This window comes from Mchenga conophoros, linkage group LG9 (assembly GCF_057382185.1).
Source record: "Mchenga conophoros isolate Kocher_MC1m ecotype Shallow Benthic linkage group LG9, M_conophoros_male_GT1.1, whole genome shotgun sequence".
Taxonomy (NCBI): Eukaryota; Metazoa; Chordata; class Actinopteri; order Cichliformes; family Cichlidae; genus Mchenga; species Mchenga conophoros.
This window is the reverse complement of record NC_140534.1, coordinates 34,053,143-34,066,984: the sequence shown is the minus strand read 5'-3', so window position 1 is coordinate 34,066,984 and position 13,842 is coordinate 34,053,143. Positions and strand designations below refer to the sequence as shown.

At 42.4% G+C, this 13,842-nt stretch overlaps 1 protein-coding gene across 1 annotated transcript in view; it reads left to right on the top strand.

The window, feature by feature from the left end:
• LOC146567746 (sodium channel protein type 3 subunit alpha-like) overlaps nucleotides 1-13,842 on the top strand; it is a 263,377-nt gene that overhangs the window by 165,773 nt on the left and 83,762 nt on the right. Inside the window, exons 17-19 of the mRNA XM_085287781.1 lie at nucleotides 7,594-7,767; nucleotides 11,250-11,411; nucleotides 11,493-11,687. Of these exons, the coding sequence (XP_085143907.1) occupies nucleotides 7,594-7,767; nucleotides 11,250-11,411; nucleotides 11,493-11,687 (531 nt within the window). The remainder of the gene's footprint in view (nucleotides 1-7,593; nucleotides 7,768-11,249; nucleotides 11,412-11,492; nucleotides 11,688-13,842) is intronic.

Genomic DNA, 13,842 nt, shown 5'->3' with positions numbered 1-13,842 from the left:
TCATTGTCATGTCGGAAGACCCAGCCTCGTTTCATCTTCAAGGTTCTCATTGATGGAAGGAGGTTTTGGCTCAAAATCTCACCATACATGGCCCCATTCATTCTGTCCTTAACACGGATCAGTCGTCCTGTCCCCTTGGCAGAAAAACAGCCCCATAGCATGATGTTTCCACCCCCATGCTTCACAGTAGGTATGGTGTTCTTGGGATGCAACTCAGTATTCTTCTTCCTCCAAACACGACGAGTTGAGTTTATACCAAAAAGTTCTACTTTGGTTTCATCTGACCACATGACATTCTCCCAATCCTCTGCTGGATCATCCATGTGCTCTCTGGCAAACTTCAGACGGGCCTGGACATGCACTGGCTTCAGCAGCGGAACACGTCTGGCACTGCGGGATTTGATTCCCTGCCGTTGTAGTGTGTTACTGATGGTGACCTTTGTTACTTTGGTCCCAGCTCTCTGCAGGTCATTCACCAGGTCCCCCCGTGTGGTTCTGGGATCTTTGCTCACCGTTCTCATGATCATTTTGACCCCACGGGATGAGATCTTGCGTGGAGCCCCAGATCGAGGGAGATTATCAGTGGTCTTGTATGTCTTCCATTTTCTGATGATTGCTCCCACAGTTGATTTTTTCACACCAAGCTGCTTGCCTATTGTAGATTCACTCTTCCCAGTCTGGTGCAGGTCTACAATACTTTTCCTGGTGTCCTTCGAAAGCTCTTTGGTCTTGGCCATGGCGGAGTTTGGAGTCTGACTGTTTGAGGCTGTGGACAGGTGTCTTTTATACAGATGATGAGTTCAAACAGGTGCCATTCATACAGGTAACGAGTGGGGGACAGAAAAGCTTCTTACAGAAGACGTTACAGGTCTGTGAGAGCCAGAGATTTTCCTTGTTTGAGGTGACCAAATACTTATTTTCCACCCTGATTTACGAATAAATTCTTTACAAATCCTACCATGTGAATTCATGGATTTTTTTTTTCACATTCTGTCTCTCACAGTTGAAGTGTACCTCTGGTGCAAATTACTGACCTCTGTCATCATTTTAAGTGGGGGAACTTGCACAATCGGTGGCTGACTAAATACTTTTTTGCCCCACTGTATCAATATTTCCATGTGTGCAAAGATCTATAGAATGCATACATTCACTGAAGGCTTTTATCCACAGAGCAGCACTCTGCATCAAGGGCACAACTCATCCTCATTATACTTAACCTTTAATGTCTCTCATCATAGAAGCACAGTATGGACTTTAGATGGATTTTAGATTAAGTCTGGTTTTTTATTTTAATAAATCTGAAAACATTTATCTGATTTTAAGGTTTTGAGTGTATCCTGAATCACAACCTATGACAGTATGACAGCTAGGATACGCTCCAACGAGAAAGAAGATGGATGGATTGAGTTGTCAGTCTGAGAGGGACTAGCAGCTGAATGCTATGTTAACACTGTTTAACTAGGAAATGATAGCATGCTAATATAGCATGTTAATATAGCATGCTAATATAAAGTCTTTGGGTTGTGGCAGTTTCACAGAATTTATGAAATATAAATCAAACATAGTGAGTTCAGTGAGTTCAGTGAGACTGAAAACTTAAGCTCTGTCAATAGAATAGAATAGAAAACCCTGGGCAGATCATATTTACATATACAGGTAGAGATATATATATAACTGACCCATGCATTTTGCAACTGGCTACCCCATTTACATTTCTTTTGATTGCCCTTTTGATTGCTCTATATTTGCAAGCCACTTTGCAACCCGCCACCAACCCAGCTCTTCCCTTCAGGCTGTCTGACTCTGTTGTCATTGGTGCTCACAGGGTTTTCCTGCTGGTCTTCTCACCTCTAGCTTTCTATGTGTCTGCATGGAAAAGTAGGCAGGTCACATAACGGAGGTGTACTACAAAATAAAGCAAATTATTGCATATGAACTTTTAGTTGCTCTAACAATGGAGTGATCGAAAAGTCTTGCGGAACAGGTCTATAAGTCTTGGATCTCCAGGATGAATATCATTCGCTCTACAGTTAATCATATAATCATAATTAGCCAATATTAATCTCTGGCTCTCTTCCACACTGTGTCTTTTTTCATGTCTCCTTCCCTAACCCTCCAACCAGTTGCAATAGATGGCAGCCTAGTTCTGCCTGAGGTTTCTTCCTGTCAAAAGGGAGTTTTTCTTTCCCACTGTCACCAAGGGCTTGCTCATAGAGGGCTGTCTGATTTTGGGGCGTTCTGTGTATTCAGGGGTCATCTTGATGAACAAAAGACTCCTGAATAAAAGGAGGATCATTTCACTTGACACGCTTCTTTCAGTGCTTCTTACCATTAAGTCATTCATTGATGTTGCTCCACAACATTCACGTCTTGAGTCTTAAACCTAAAAAGTCAAACTCTGTAACTCTTCCAATTCTTTTCCGACGTCGTGTTAGCATGTAGGTGAAGAATGAGACGTTTCCTTGCTCTGATGAAAGGTGTTTGTTGCGTGACAGGCTTCTTCTGTGGTGTTTCCTCACAATAACACACAGTCCTCTGCTGTAACCTATCTAATTTGGTCAGCATAGTCCTGCCCTTGCTAACAGGCACTAGGACAGTGATGGGGAAGACAAAAACTCAGGGATGTAAAATGTTTTAAAGTAAAATTAGCGTATAAACAGAATTTAGGAAAAACATTTTAAAAACTGATGAGCTTTAGACTTGAACAAGCAATTTATCATCAGGAAATCCACATGGACACGGTGTCTCTGTGTGTGTGTGTGTGTGCTGCTTACTCATTACATCTGCCTGGTTGTGACAAAAATAATCATGTGTGTCTCGCGCACACACTCACACAGTCCGTGTCATCCTCTCTCTGCTGATGTTACTGTTATTACTGAGTGCTGATGTCGACAACCCCTGTTTGGGAGCCAGCAGCATTCGCACACACACACACACACACTTACTTGCTGACCCGAGTAGTTTTTCATTGCTCAGTCAATGATTCAGCACGCGCAGACACACACACTCAGTGGAGAACACAGTGTCTAGACCTTAAACTTGCCATCTCTTCGTTCTCACAGACATAACTGTTTGGTGAGGAAGCGAGCGAGTCTGCTGGCTGAACTGGATCTCAGACCTAGATCTCGGCCCACAGACTAACGTCTGTTTCACAACAAAGTGTGGACAGTTAGTCGTGTATAATTTTAAAAAGCAAGATGTCTGTGAAGATTCTCAGTCATCCAGGTCATCGAGGAATTCGCATGATAAGGTGGGGCCAGGTTTCACAATGAACACACCCGAAACTCTGGCTGATTGGGACCCACGCCCAGTTTCACACCTTGGCTCAGGCGATTAGAGGATCATCAGGGGGTCCTTTTGTCCCTGTGTGGGGGGAAACTCCCACTAGGTTTATATCTGGGACTCTCCACCATTTGACCTTAGAACTGAAGAAGCTTCTCGGATGAGAGGTGAAACGTCTTCAAGCAACTTAAAGAAGTCCAGACGCTTTTCTTTCCAAGCTCCTTTAACTTTAAAAAGCAAGCTAAACGTAACTCCTCTGATTTGGAGTAAAATCGCAGAGTGCTAGGATTAGGAGATGAAGCAAAGTAACTTACCTGATTAAAGTGTGCTCTGAAAAGTTCAGGTGAGACATGTCTGCCTTTAAGACCCTCCACACAGAACTTGTATAAAAAGATGAATGCAGTCAAACCACTGTTGATGATGTCGCACTCAAATTAGTGATTTGGCTGCTGCAATGCTACCAAGCTTGGTTAGTGGTTCGTATCAGTAAACTATAGAGTTCAAATGCACAGACACTCAATCATTCAAAGTACAGGAGCTCAGACTGTTTGGCAGGAGCCATATTATTGGTCACATGATGTCATTAAAAATGCTCCAAAAGGCCACTCAGCTGAGGTGAAGCCTAGCAAACAGCTCCAGCTGCCTGTGAGGTGGAAGTGAGCCTCAAGTGGACAACAGAGGAACTGCAGCTTTATCATTTCTGTGTTGGTTTCCACTTGTTTTATTTGTCTAATCTTCATATTTTATGGAGACCTAAAGCATTATTACGCTGCACTTTATTGTGGCGGGATTACTCGCTACCTGACTGGCGAGTTTTGTTCACAGCCAATGTCAGGACAGCTGTTTGTAAAGTAACCTAAATTTTAAACTGTATTATTGATATTTATTCTCATTGGCCTATTTTCAGTATTCAATACAACCCTCCACTCCCCACCCCAAAACCTAAATAAATTGTACAATGATTAATTTAATAACAAAATGCTAATGAAGCAAATGAGATACAAATGAAAACTAATATATGCAAATTAATATTGTCCTAATTTTCAGAGCAAATCTATGCATATATGTATCTCTTAAAATAATAGAAAGGAAGGAAAACTGTGATCTGTTGATTTCTTTTTAATAGATAGATAGATAGAACTTTATTAATCCCTCGGGTGGGTTCCTCTGGGAAATTCGATTTCCAAAAAAGCACAGCACCGACAGAAGTTACAGAGTTACAGAATATTACACACACATATATATAAATACAGAGACAATATAAATAAAATATACGAAGGGGATAAATAGAATAAATAGGACTAAAAAATAAAAATACAAGTGAATTGCACATTTCAAGTATTGAGGTCTATTGCACTGTTGACTATTTACAAAAGTATTGCACAAAAGGTATTGCACAGTGAGGTGAAGAGGCTGATTTATGGGAGAAATGTACTTGTACAATGTAATGTAATATGTTTACTGGTTTAATTTAGGTTTTTTTTTTCATGCTTGAACTTTGCCATGATTTCTGAAAGTTGTATGAAGTATTGCTGTGGTTGGTGCACTCCATATGGTGTTCCTGTTCATTTTGTCTTGCATTTAAAAACTTTAGAAATAAAACAGGGGGAAAAAAATCAGTCCATGTGTTTTTATAATAAAAATAAATCCGAGTGATGTTCGCTGAGCCTCAGCGTTCAGAGAGTTTACCAAATATTTCTTGCATAATAAAATAAAGCGTTCTGAGAAGTGATGTGATTTTTAGCTGGAGCCCAAAGGCAGCTGCTGACATTTGACAGCTGAACTGTGTCTAACTTGATTAATGTCACTCCGCCTGATGTCAGCACACCGTTACACTCTGTGCACCGATCAGTAACACACACTCTTTAAAAACAGAGCGCTGATAAATGTGACTGCTGAACCCACAGAACATGCAAACTCAGGCAGGATTCAAACCAGCAACCGCCTCTTTGTCCTTTGTCCTCCACATCCTGACCCTCCTCCTCCTTTCTCTTTTCCTTTATTCTTAGTTTTATCTTCCTCATCATTCTTCTTTTATTCTTCCTCTCCTTCTCCGTTACCCCATTTCTCGTCTTCTTCTTCACTTCTCTTCCTTTTTCTTTCACTTCTCCTCTTTAGCCTCCTTCTTATTCTTCTCTTCCTCACCTTCTCCTCTTCTTGTTCTCCTTCTGTTAAATTTGTTTAAATTTACCTTTTTTTCAGACTGATTCATTTCCTCTTAATCTTTGATTCTATGTATTTCTTCACCCTTTGGTTCTGAAAGAGCCTCCTTCATCATTACATCAAACACACACACACTTTACCTGTGTGTGTGTGTGTGTGTGTGTGTGTGTGTGTGTGTGTGTGTGTGTGTGTGTGTGTGTGTGTGTGTGTGTGCGTGCGTGCGAGCGAGAGCAAGAGAGAGGCTCTCCTGATGCCAGTAATAATAACAGCATGATTGTTGAGTAGCTAATCAACGCACTACAGAGTTAATGAGCCCATATAAGAGGATCGAGGTGTGTGTGTGTGTGTGTGTGTGTGTGTGTGTGTGTGTGAGTATTTTAGAGAGAGGTAACCCCAGAGCCTCTGATTTTCTGTAGCACCCAAACACAGAAATAAAACTGAAGTGAAAACTCACTTTTTAGGAGACGTACATGCACACATTTTTCATACAAACTGGTTGTGAAACACACACAGGCTGAAAAACACACATGCACGCACACACACACACATGTGTGTCACGTAGCTTGTGTCACATCGAGGATCCCCTCAGTCTGGAACAACAAGCAGGGAGAGGAGCTGCTGCAAAACACGAACACACACACACAGAGTGGAATAAACCCACACTTTAAATGTAGCAAACACACAGACACACATGTGATGTACAGCAGAGCGAGGCAGACCCTGGATGAGCTGAGGTCTGCACTGAGAGGCAGACAGAGAGGCTTAAGAGATCAAACCAGAGGAGCAGCCAGCTGAGAAAAAGTCTTATTAGACTTTCTAAAATCACCAAATCAACACTGAGAGACTCTGTCTGTCACACAGGTCTGTCACCAAGTCCTCAGATCACTGCTGCCTAAAAACTCACACCACTCAGCGATGTTGCAAAGAGGGGAATTAGCTTTAAAGTCCGACACTGTTACTTGTATCAGGCTCTAAACGTGCTTCCTTCTGCTGTAAAGCCGAGATTTGAACCTGGGAGTGTATGGGGACTGACTCAGTGCTGGAGACAGCCTCGAGTGGACATTAGAGGAACTGCAGTTCGTGGTACGTTCTGTGCTAGCTTCATCTTTCAGCTGTTTGAAAGATGCTACACTTCATGCTAACTGACACACATGCTAAAGTTAGCATAGCAGGTCAGTGTGCTGGAACGTCCTTTTATTCTGGAGCAGCTGAAATCCTGCTGGTGTTTAAAGAACTTGTGTACTTCAGCAGCAGTTATACGAGGTGACGTGTGTGTGTGTGTGTGTGTGTGTGTGTGTGTGTGTGTGTGTGTGTGTGTGTGTGTGAACCTAACCCAGTCTGAAATGTCCTACCCTTTGGCTAACTCTGCCCTTCATTTAGTTCTTGTATCTCTGTGTGGTTGTGTGTCCTCACCTGACTGTCTCTGTCTCTACCTGCACATGTCCACGTTCTTTCCTTTGTGTTGTGTGTACTTTTGTGACTCAGCTTCCTTTGTATTCTCAGTACTACTAACCCCAACGCTTTGAAGTGTTACAATTAGTTTCAGTTTTTGTGTACTCTCAATACAAGAACATTGTGTTGTTACTTTGTAGCTCTTGTATCGTCTAATTGTGTGAAAAGCATTTTTCCCATGGGTGGTGGCTGACTGTCTAAGCCGGTCATTTCCAGCTTTATATTTTCCCTCTTGGACTGGTTAGAGTAGCTTTGCATGATTGACAGTTCAAAATAAGCCCGATTTCTCTCATCCTGGGGCAGCAAAGTGAAAGACAAAATATAAAAACCTTCTCGTCTCGACGTCTGCTTCAGCATGAGCACATGCTGCTGCCGCTGTCATCGTTCTCCATGTTAAATATGTTTTCACTTCCTGCAGACACAGGCAGAGGCTGTGATATTTCAGAAACACTTCTAGGTCCTTTTAATCATCTTTAATCAAAATAATATGGACACACAGGGCTTTGCTGCTGCATTTACGATCTGCTGCTAACATAAACATTTACAGGAATACCGTTTTGTGATTCAGAGCGTGCTGCTGTAAAAACAGTCTCGGAAAATTATGTGTGTGTTTAAAGAATGCTAACATAAAACAGCGTTGCAGCGCTCTCCCCACGTCCCAAACCTAGCTTACATTCCTTGCTGTGTCTCTTTCAGGTGTTCTCCGGCATCTTCACAGCAGAGATGGTGTTGAAGATCATCGCTCTGGATCCATACTACTACTTCCAGACGGGCTGGAACATCTTCGACAGCATCATTGTCTGCCTCAGCCTCATGGAGCTCGGCCTGTCCGATGTGGAGGGGCTCAGCGTGTTGCGCTCCTTCAGGCTGGTAAATCACACCGATTGTCCCACATTTACCACCAAATTCAACAAAGGGGTGGCTTGAATTAAAATGTTGTTGATCATTACAACACGTAGTTCATCAGCCAGCTGATTTCTGATTGATTTGGAAGGACTAAAAATCCTGAAACCCAACTAAGGATGTAATTCCTGAGTAATTAAATTAAATTTCAATGTATTTTATTTTGAGTAAAAATCTAATTTTATTTATCTACAAATACTTAAAGGTAGGTACATTAGAGTAAATGGCTAACAAGTCAGTTTTTACAAGAAACAAAGAAATGCACTTGTTACATTTTGTCAGATCTTAGCAGGAGAAATAGTTTCTAAAACATGTTGATAGAAAGTCACATGGTGTCACATTACCCTCGTACAGGCAGTCTGACATTAGAAAGCACATTCCAATGTACAAACACAAGAACAGCTACATCCGCTCTCTGTTTCATTAGGAATTATTAAAGTGGACATCGCAGTATATTCATAGTCGGGAGATAATAATTAAGCTGGAAACTCAGCTGATGGGCAGCTGAAGGCCCAATGAGACGGCAGTGTTCAGCGGGATGTTTCGCACCTCGCAGAGGACGTGATGATTGGCTGATAATGAGCGGTGTCACTCAAAATATAAGTTCCACTGTGTCCAATTTTGCTTCACCGGCAAACAAGGAAAACAAGATGAGGACAGTAGTGGTCACACACACACAGACACACACAGACACACACAGACGCACACTGACACACACACAGACACTCAGACAGACACACACACTGACACACACACAGACACACTGACACACACACAGACACACACACTGACACACACACAGACACACACACAGACACACACACAGACGCACACACTGACACACACACAGACACACACAGACACACACACACTGACACACACACAGACACACACAGACACACACACAGACACACACAGATCCTCGCAGGCTGTCTTCATCAGTCTGCGTCGATCTTTCTAAGTGTCACTCTGGGTATTGTCAGGTTCTACCAGAGGCAAACACACTCACACACACAGACTCGCACACACTAATAAAGCCACTCTGATGTTTGAGCCTTTCTTCTGCGCCGGCCTGGTTTCTTTGTTTTTTCTTCCTCTGTTCTGTTTCTCTTTTGTTCCTCTGTTTTCTCAGCCGTGCTCTGTAATTTTGAATACTGTTTTTTTTCTTTCTCCCCTCTCTCTCTGATGCTGACCTTAATTTTGTTTCATGCTTTCATTGTCTTTGAGTCTTCCTCTCTCTTTCGGTTGATTTATTGAAAATAAAGAGAGAAGTAAAAAAACACCTGTGAGTCCAAAAACGACACAAAGCCCCATCTGTGGCAATATGAGTATGCAGCTTCAGACACGATCGTCAAATGAACTTCAAATAAATAAAATCAGCAATTTTCCTCAAATCTTCGATTTAAATTTGTTTGTTTTGTCAGACTTGTTAAAGATCCAAATATCTCTCAATCTTAGAGACATTTACACCATTTACTTCAGACAAACATGACATTTCAGGCAAAGCTGATGAAATTTAGCAGATGAACACGAGGCAACTTGGCTATCATCCTAATAAAAATGGAGGCTAGGCGCTTGGTTACTGTGGAACTGCCGAGCATATTAACCATGACAGGCCACACCAAACTCTCCTCAGAAATCCTGTATTGAAGTTTTACAGACACCCATCATGTGATGTTAATTATTCTTGACATGTGACCATAGGATCAGATGAATAAGGTCCCAACCACACAGGCCTAGAGACCAGTCAGTGACCAATGAGTGGTTGCTAGGGAAAAAGGTGTATTCCCCGTAGGGCTGGGCGATATGGCCTAAAATTCATATAATGATATGATATAATTTGAAGCACGTGCGGTAATAATATATATCACGATATATTCTTTTCTTCTGTATAACGTATTTTCCACACTAAAAATCCTTTAATTTTCTCAAAAATCGAGAGTGTGCCTTATGTATGAATTCTGGTTGTGCTTACTGACCTCAAACCGATTTCTGCGTGCAGAAATCTGTTAAAAAAAATGTTTTAGTACAACTTTGGTAAGCCGCACAGCTTGATGGATTGTCAGAGCATTATGGCTGCCGTAGTGAGGAGCTTCGCGAAGTAATCTGGGTCCAAAACTCCGTCCACTTCAGGTCCCAAAGTCAAACAAACACTGAGAGTTAAAAATGGTCTAAATTCTTTCATCTTTAAAAGAATCATCAGCGTTGCTGCTTTATCGGGTGTAACAATTAAGTTTTACATCGATGCATCCATGAAAACAGAATTTATTAAATTTAACAGAGACAGAAGTTAACAGGAAGTTAGCTCGCTAGTTTACACCTAAACATTTCATACCATGTTCTGACTGAGAGATTTCTGAAACAATTCAAACGTACAGCTCTGCTACCACTTCCAACATAAATGAAGACAGAAACTAAACAGCAGTGGCCTTTGAGGGGTTACTGAAGTCTGACTACCTGATATATAATGTTGTGCTACATGATTGCTAGCGACACAGCTATGTTAGCATAACATTAGCACAGTGAAGCTGGAGGATGAACGCCAACTTTTTTTCCACTCATTAAAAGTTAACGTGAGGGATTCTGGTGGTCAGGGACAAATGCAATCGCATAGCAGGATGCTGTACACGGGGCAAACTTCAGTCAGGAGAACAACTGAGAGTATTCATCCACAATACGAGGTTAGTTATTAATATACTGCAACAACATGGGAATAGAGCAGCTGTGAGAGAATTCAACATTAATGAATCAATGTTACGGAAGTGGAGGAAGCGCAGTTTTTGGCTTTCCCCATATTTCAAAAGGGCTTCATCTCTTTGCTGTGACTGTCGCCGGCCATAATTTGCAGATGATAATGGTTTTAGCCACTGCGATGCTTTCGACCAAAACAGGCGCCGCTTGATGACATCATCAACATGCGCTATCGCGATAGAGCGATATAGTCAAAATCTCTATCGTTGGCCAAATTTATATTGTTTCTATCGTATATCGTTTATATCGCCCACCCCTAATTGCCCGTCCTCCTTGTGATTGCTTTGACCACCAGTATGTTGCTGCAGTTGTAGTTGGAATGGACGTCATGCACCTGCCCACAAACACTGCTCTCTGGGCTGCAGTCAAACTGTGCAAAGTGTGACACAAACCAGAAATGAAGAGTTTACCTTCAAAGTAATAGTTGTGTCTTTGCAACATGTTGGCTGCAGTGCTGAGGCACAACGTTTAATTTGAAGGAGAATGTCTGTGTGGTTTTTCATGTAGCACTGTCTTCACATCTGATTTAACCTAGAAACAGCCATAGGAACCACTGCCAACTTCCATTTTTCCCTAGCAACCGATAGCTCAATTACATCCAATATGGCAGACAACTCTTGAGCAATGTGCCCATGACATCATCTGAGAAACCTGGTTTTAGCTCTGCTGTCTCTTCCTTTTCCTCGCTTCCCTTGCAGCTACGTGTTTTTAAGCTTGCTCGCTCATGGCCAACTCTCAACACGCTGATAAAGATCATCGGGAACTCTATGGGCGCTCTGGGCAACCTGACGCTCGTCCTCGCCATCATCGTCTTCATCTTTGCCGTGGTCGGCATGCAACTGTTTGGGAAAAACTACCAGGTAACACTTCTGACCCAGACTAAGGTACGGGCCTGACGTCGCTTGTTCAGAACATTGAGCTTCTTTCTGCCGCCTCTGCAGGAATGTGTGTGTAAGATCTCCAAGGACTGCACTCTTCCTCGTTGGCACATGAAGGACTTCTTCCACTCGTTCCTCATCGTCTTCAGGGTGCTGTGCGGCGAGTGGATAGAGACCATGTGGGACTGCATGGAGGTCGCAGGGCAGCCGCTCTGCATCCTCGTCTTCATGCTGGTCATGGTCATCGGAAACCTGGTGGTGAGTTCCTACCTGCTTAATCAAAGAATCCCTCTGGAATTTTGACTTTTAGGAGGTGTGACTGACTTATACTGGGTATGATCATCTATTGGACTAAGCTGGAATGTCCGTTGTGCTCCAGCCGGTCAGTTGGTGTTGGCAGTCTGCAAGTTAAAACAAATGTTTTGAGGAGATGTAAAACTTTAGCATCATTAGCAAATTAGCGTCATTGGCTAGCTATTTAACATTGGTCCATGTAGTCTCACGGTCATTGTCAGTCTCCAGAGACAGTCACTTTAAATGACTCGACATTGGCAAACTGGAATGTTGTTCAGAAGGAGGAATGGCTGCTTTTGACCTAAGTTGGTGCAATGATGTATTCAACCCAAACACAAAGGTTTTACACTTCGAATACTGCTGTAAGATATTATCATAACTCACCATGAAGTCTAATGATTTCTCTCACTTTTCTCAAGGCTGTGTCCCTTTGTCCCCCTGGGTCAATGTGAAAGAGAAGTTAGACCCTTGAAATCCTGTTGTTGTCAGACAGCGTCCATAAGCTTCTCCTTGGATTCTGATTGTCAGGAGAATCTCAGCTGATGAGTGTTTCAATGCAGTGTGAGGAAGATTTTTCACAAAAGTTGAGATATTTGCTTCAGTGTAGTGAGAGATGCTGGCTAACTTTGCTCATAACTGTGAGCAAACTGAGTTGGTAGTTGTGTAGTTGTGTGTGTCTGTGCAGGTTCTTAATCATCCAGGTCATGGTCCAGTCCAAAGTGCTTGAATCAAAGGCCAGCTGTCTTCTATCCAAGCACTTTGGACCGAGTCTACAGTCGTTAGGGTTAGAGTTAACTGTAATTCAGCATTTTGGCTAAACAGAGCTCGTTAAAAATAACTGTTGGGCAGAAGAGAAAGGCTGTGTTTTGGTCAGCAGGTGGGCTTTCCTGACCTGACTTAGCCATGTGCTACCGCGGGTATCGAATCCTGCTTCGAGTCGAGGCTGAGGGATGAAAATGTGACAGCTCAGCCAGCTCGGAGAAGACTTGTGGTCCACAGAGGAGGGATGCTTGCTGATTTTGATGGCCTTCACCATCACAACATACATATCCAAAAAAGTCATTTATTTCATCTTATAACTTTCATTATTAAGAAATTTCCAGAGCAAATTCTTGAAGCTGAGCTCCTTTGACCAATAAATACATTTCACTTGTTTTATGCTCGTTCCATTTTTATGTGTTTTGTTTTTACTTGGACTGTATTAGCAGTTTAATTTTTGTGTAGACTAAGTGTTAGCTCACACACACAGACACACGCACACAGACACACACAGACCAATGCAGGGAGCACTTGACAAAAGGAGAACAGAAAAGATTTCCTTTCTTCTGATAACTATCTGCCATCTCATCTTACCCAGCACCCCCAACGCGCACACACACACACACACACACACACACACACACACACAGAGAGCTCGTTTTACCTCTCTTACTATACAATGCAACCCCCTGCTAGCATGAACACGTCACCTCTGCACGTCTAAACACATCAATCAATCAGAGTGTGTGTGTGTGTGTGTGTGTGTGTGTCTGTCTGTCTGTCGGGGGAGAGGGATTATAGTAGTACGTAACTGGAGAAGAGAAAGTTCCACGATCAGATGGTCAAATGCCCCCCCCCCCCCCCCCCCCCCCAAACACACACACTCATTCAAGCACACAAGTCATAGCTGAAGTGAGACGATATTATTCACCACTTTGTCACATGCAGGGTGTGTTTGTTATTACTTTGTTCCGCAGCATTAGTAAAAAAAACAAAAGTACTGGTCACTTGTGAGCTGGCAGAGTTGACACGTCTCTGAAATAATAATGAGTAAGTTCAGCAGTCAAACTACATCTGAACCAGATTTTGAGTAAATATTAGTAAGTTTTCCTCTACAGTAAGATTTCAATACACCTGTCAGGACAGGTACTTGGCACACCTCCTTTATGCCTTTAATCATTTTTAAAAACCTTATCATCATACACTCATACCCCGTTTCATCAGGGCTAGATTGGGGTTCAGTACCTTTTCCCGTACTTCGAGTAGCTGAATGTCCAGTAACAACCTTGTGATTAAAGCCTGACTTGCTCTACCTCCTCAGCTATAGAGGATATTCCTCTGTGGAATAACGTGGGAGGAT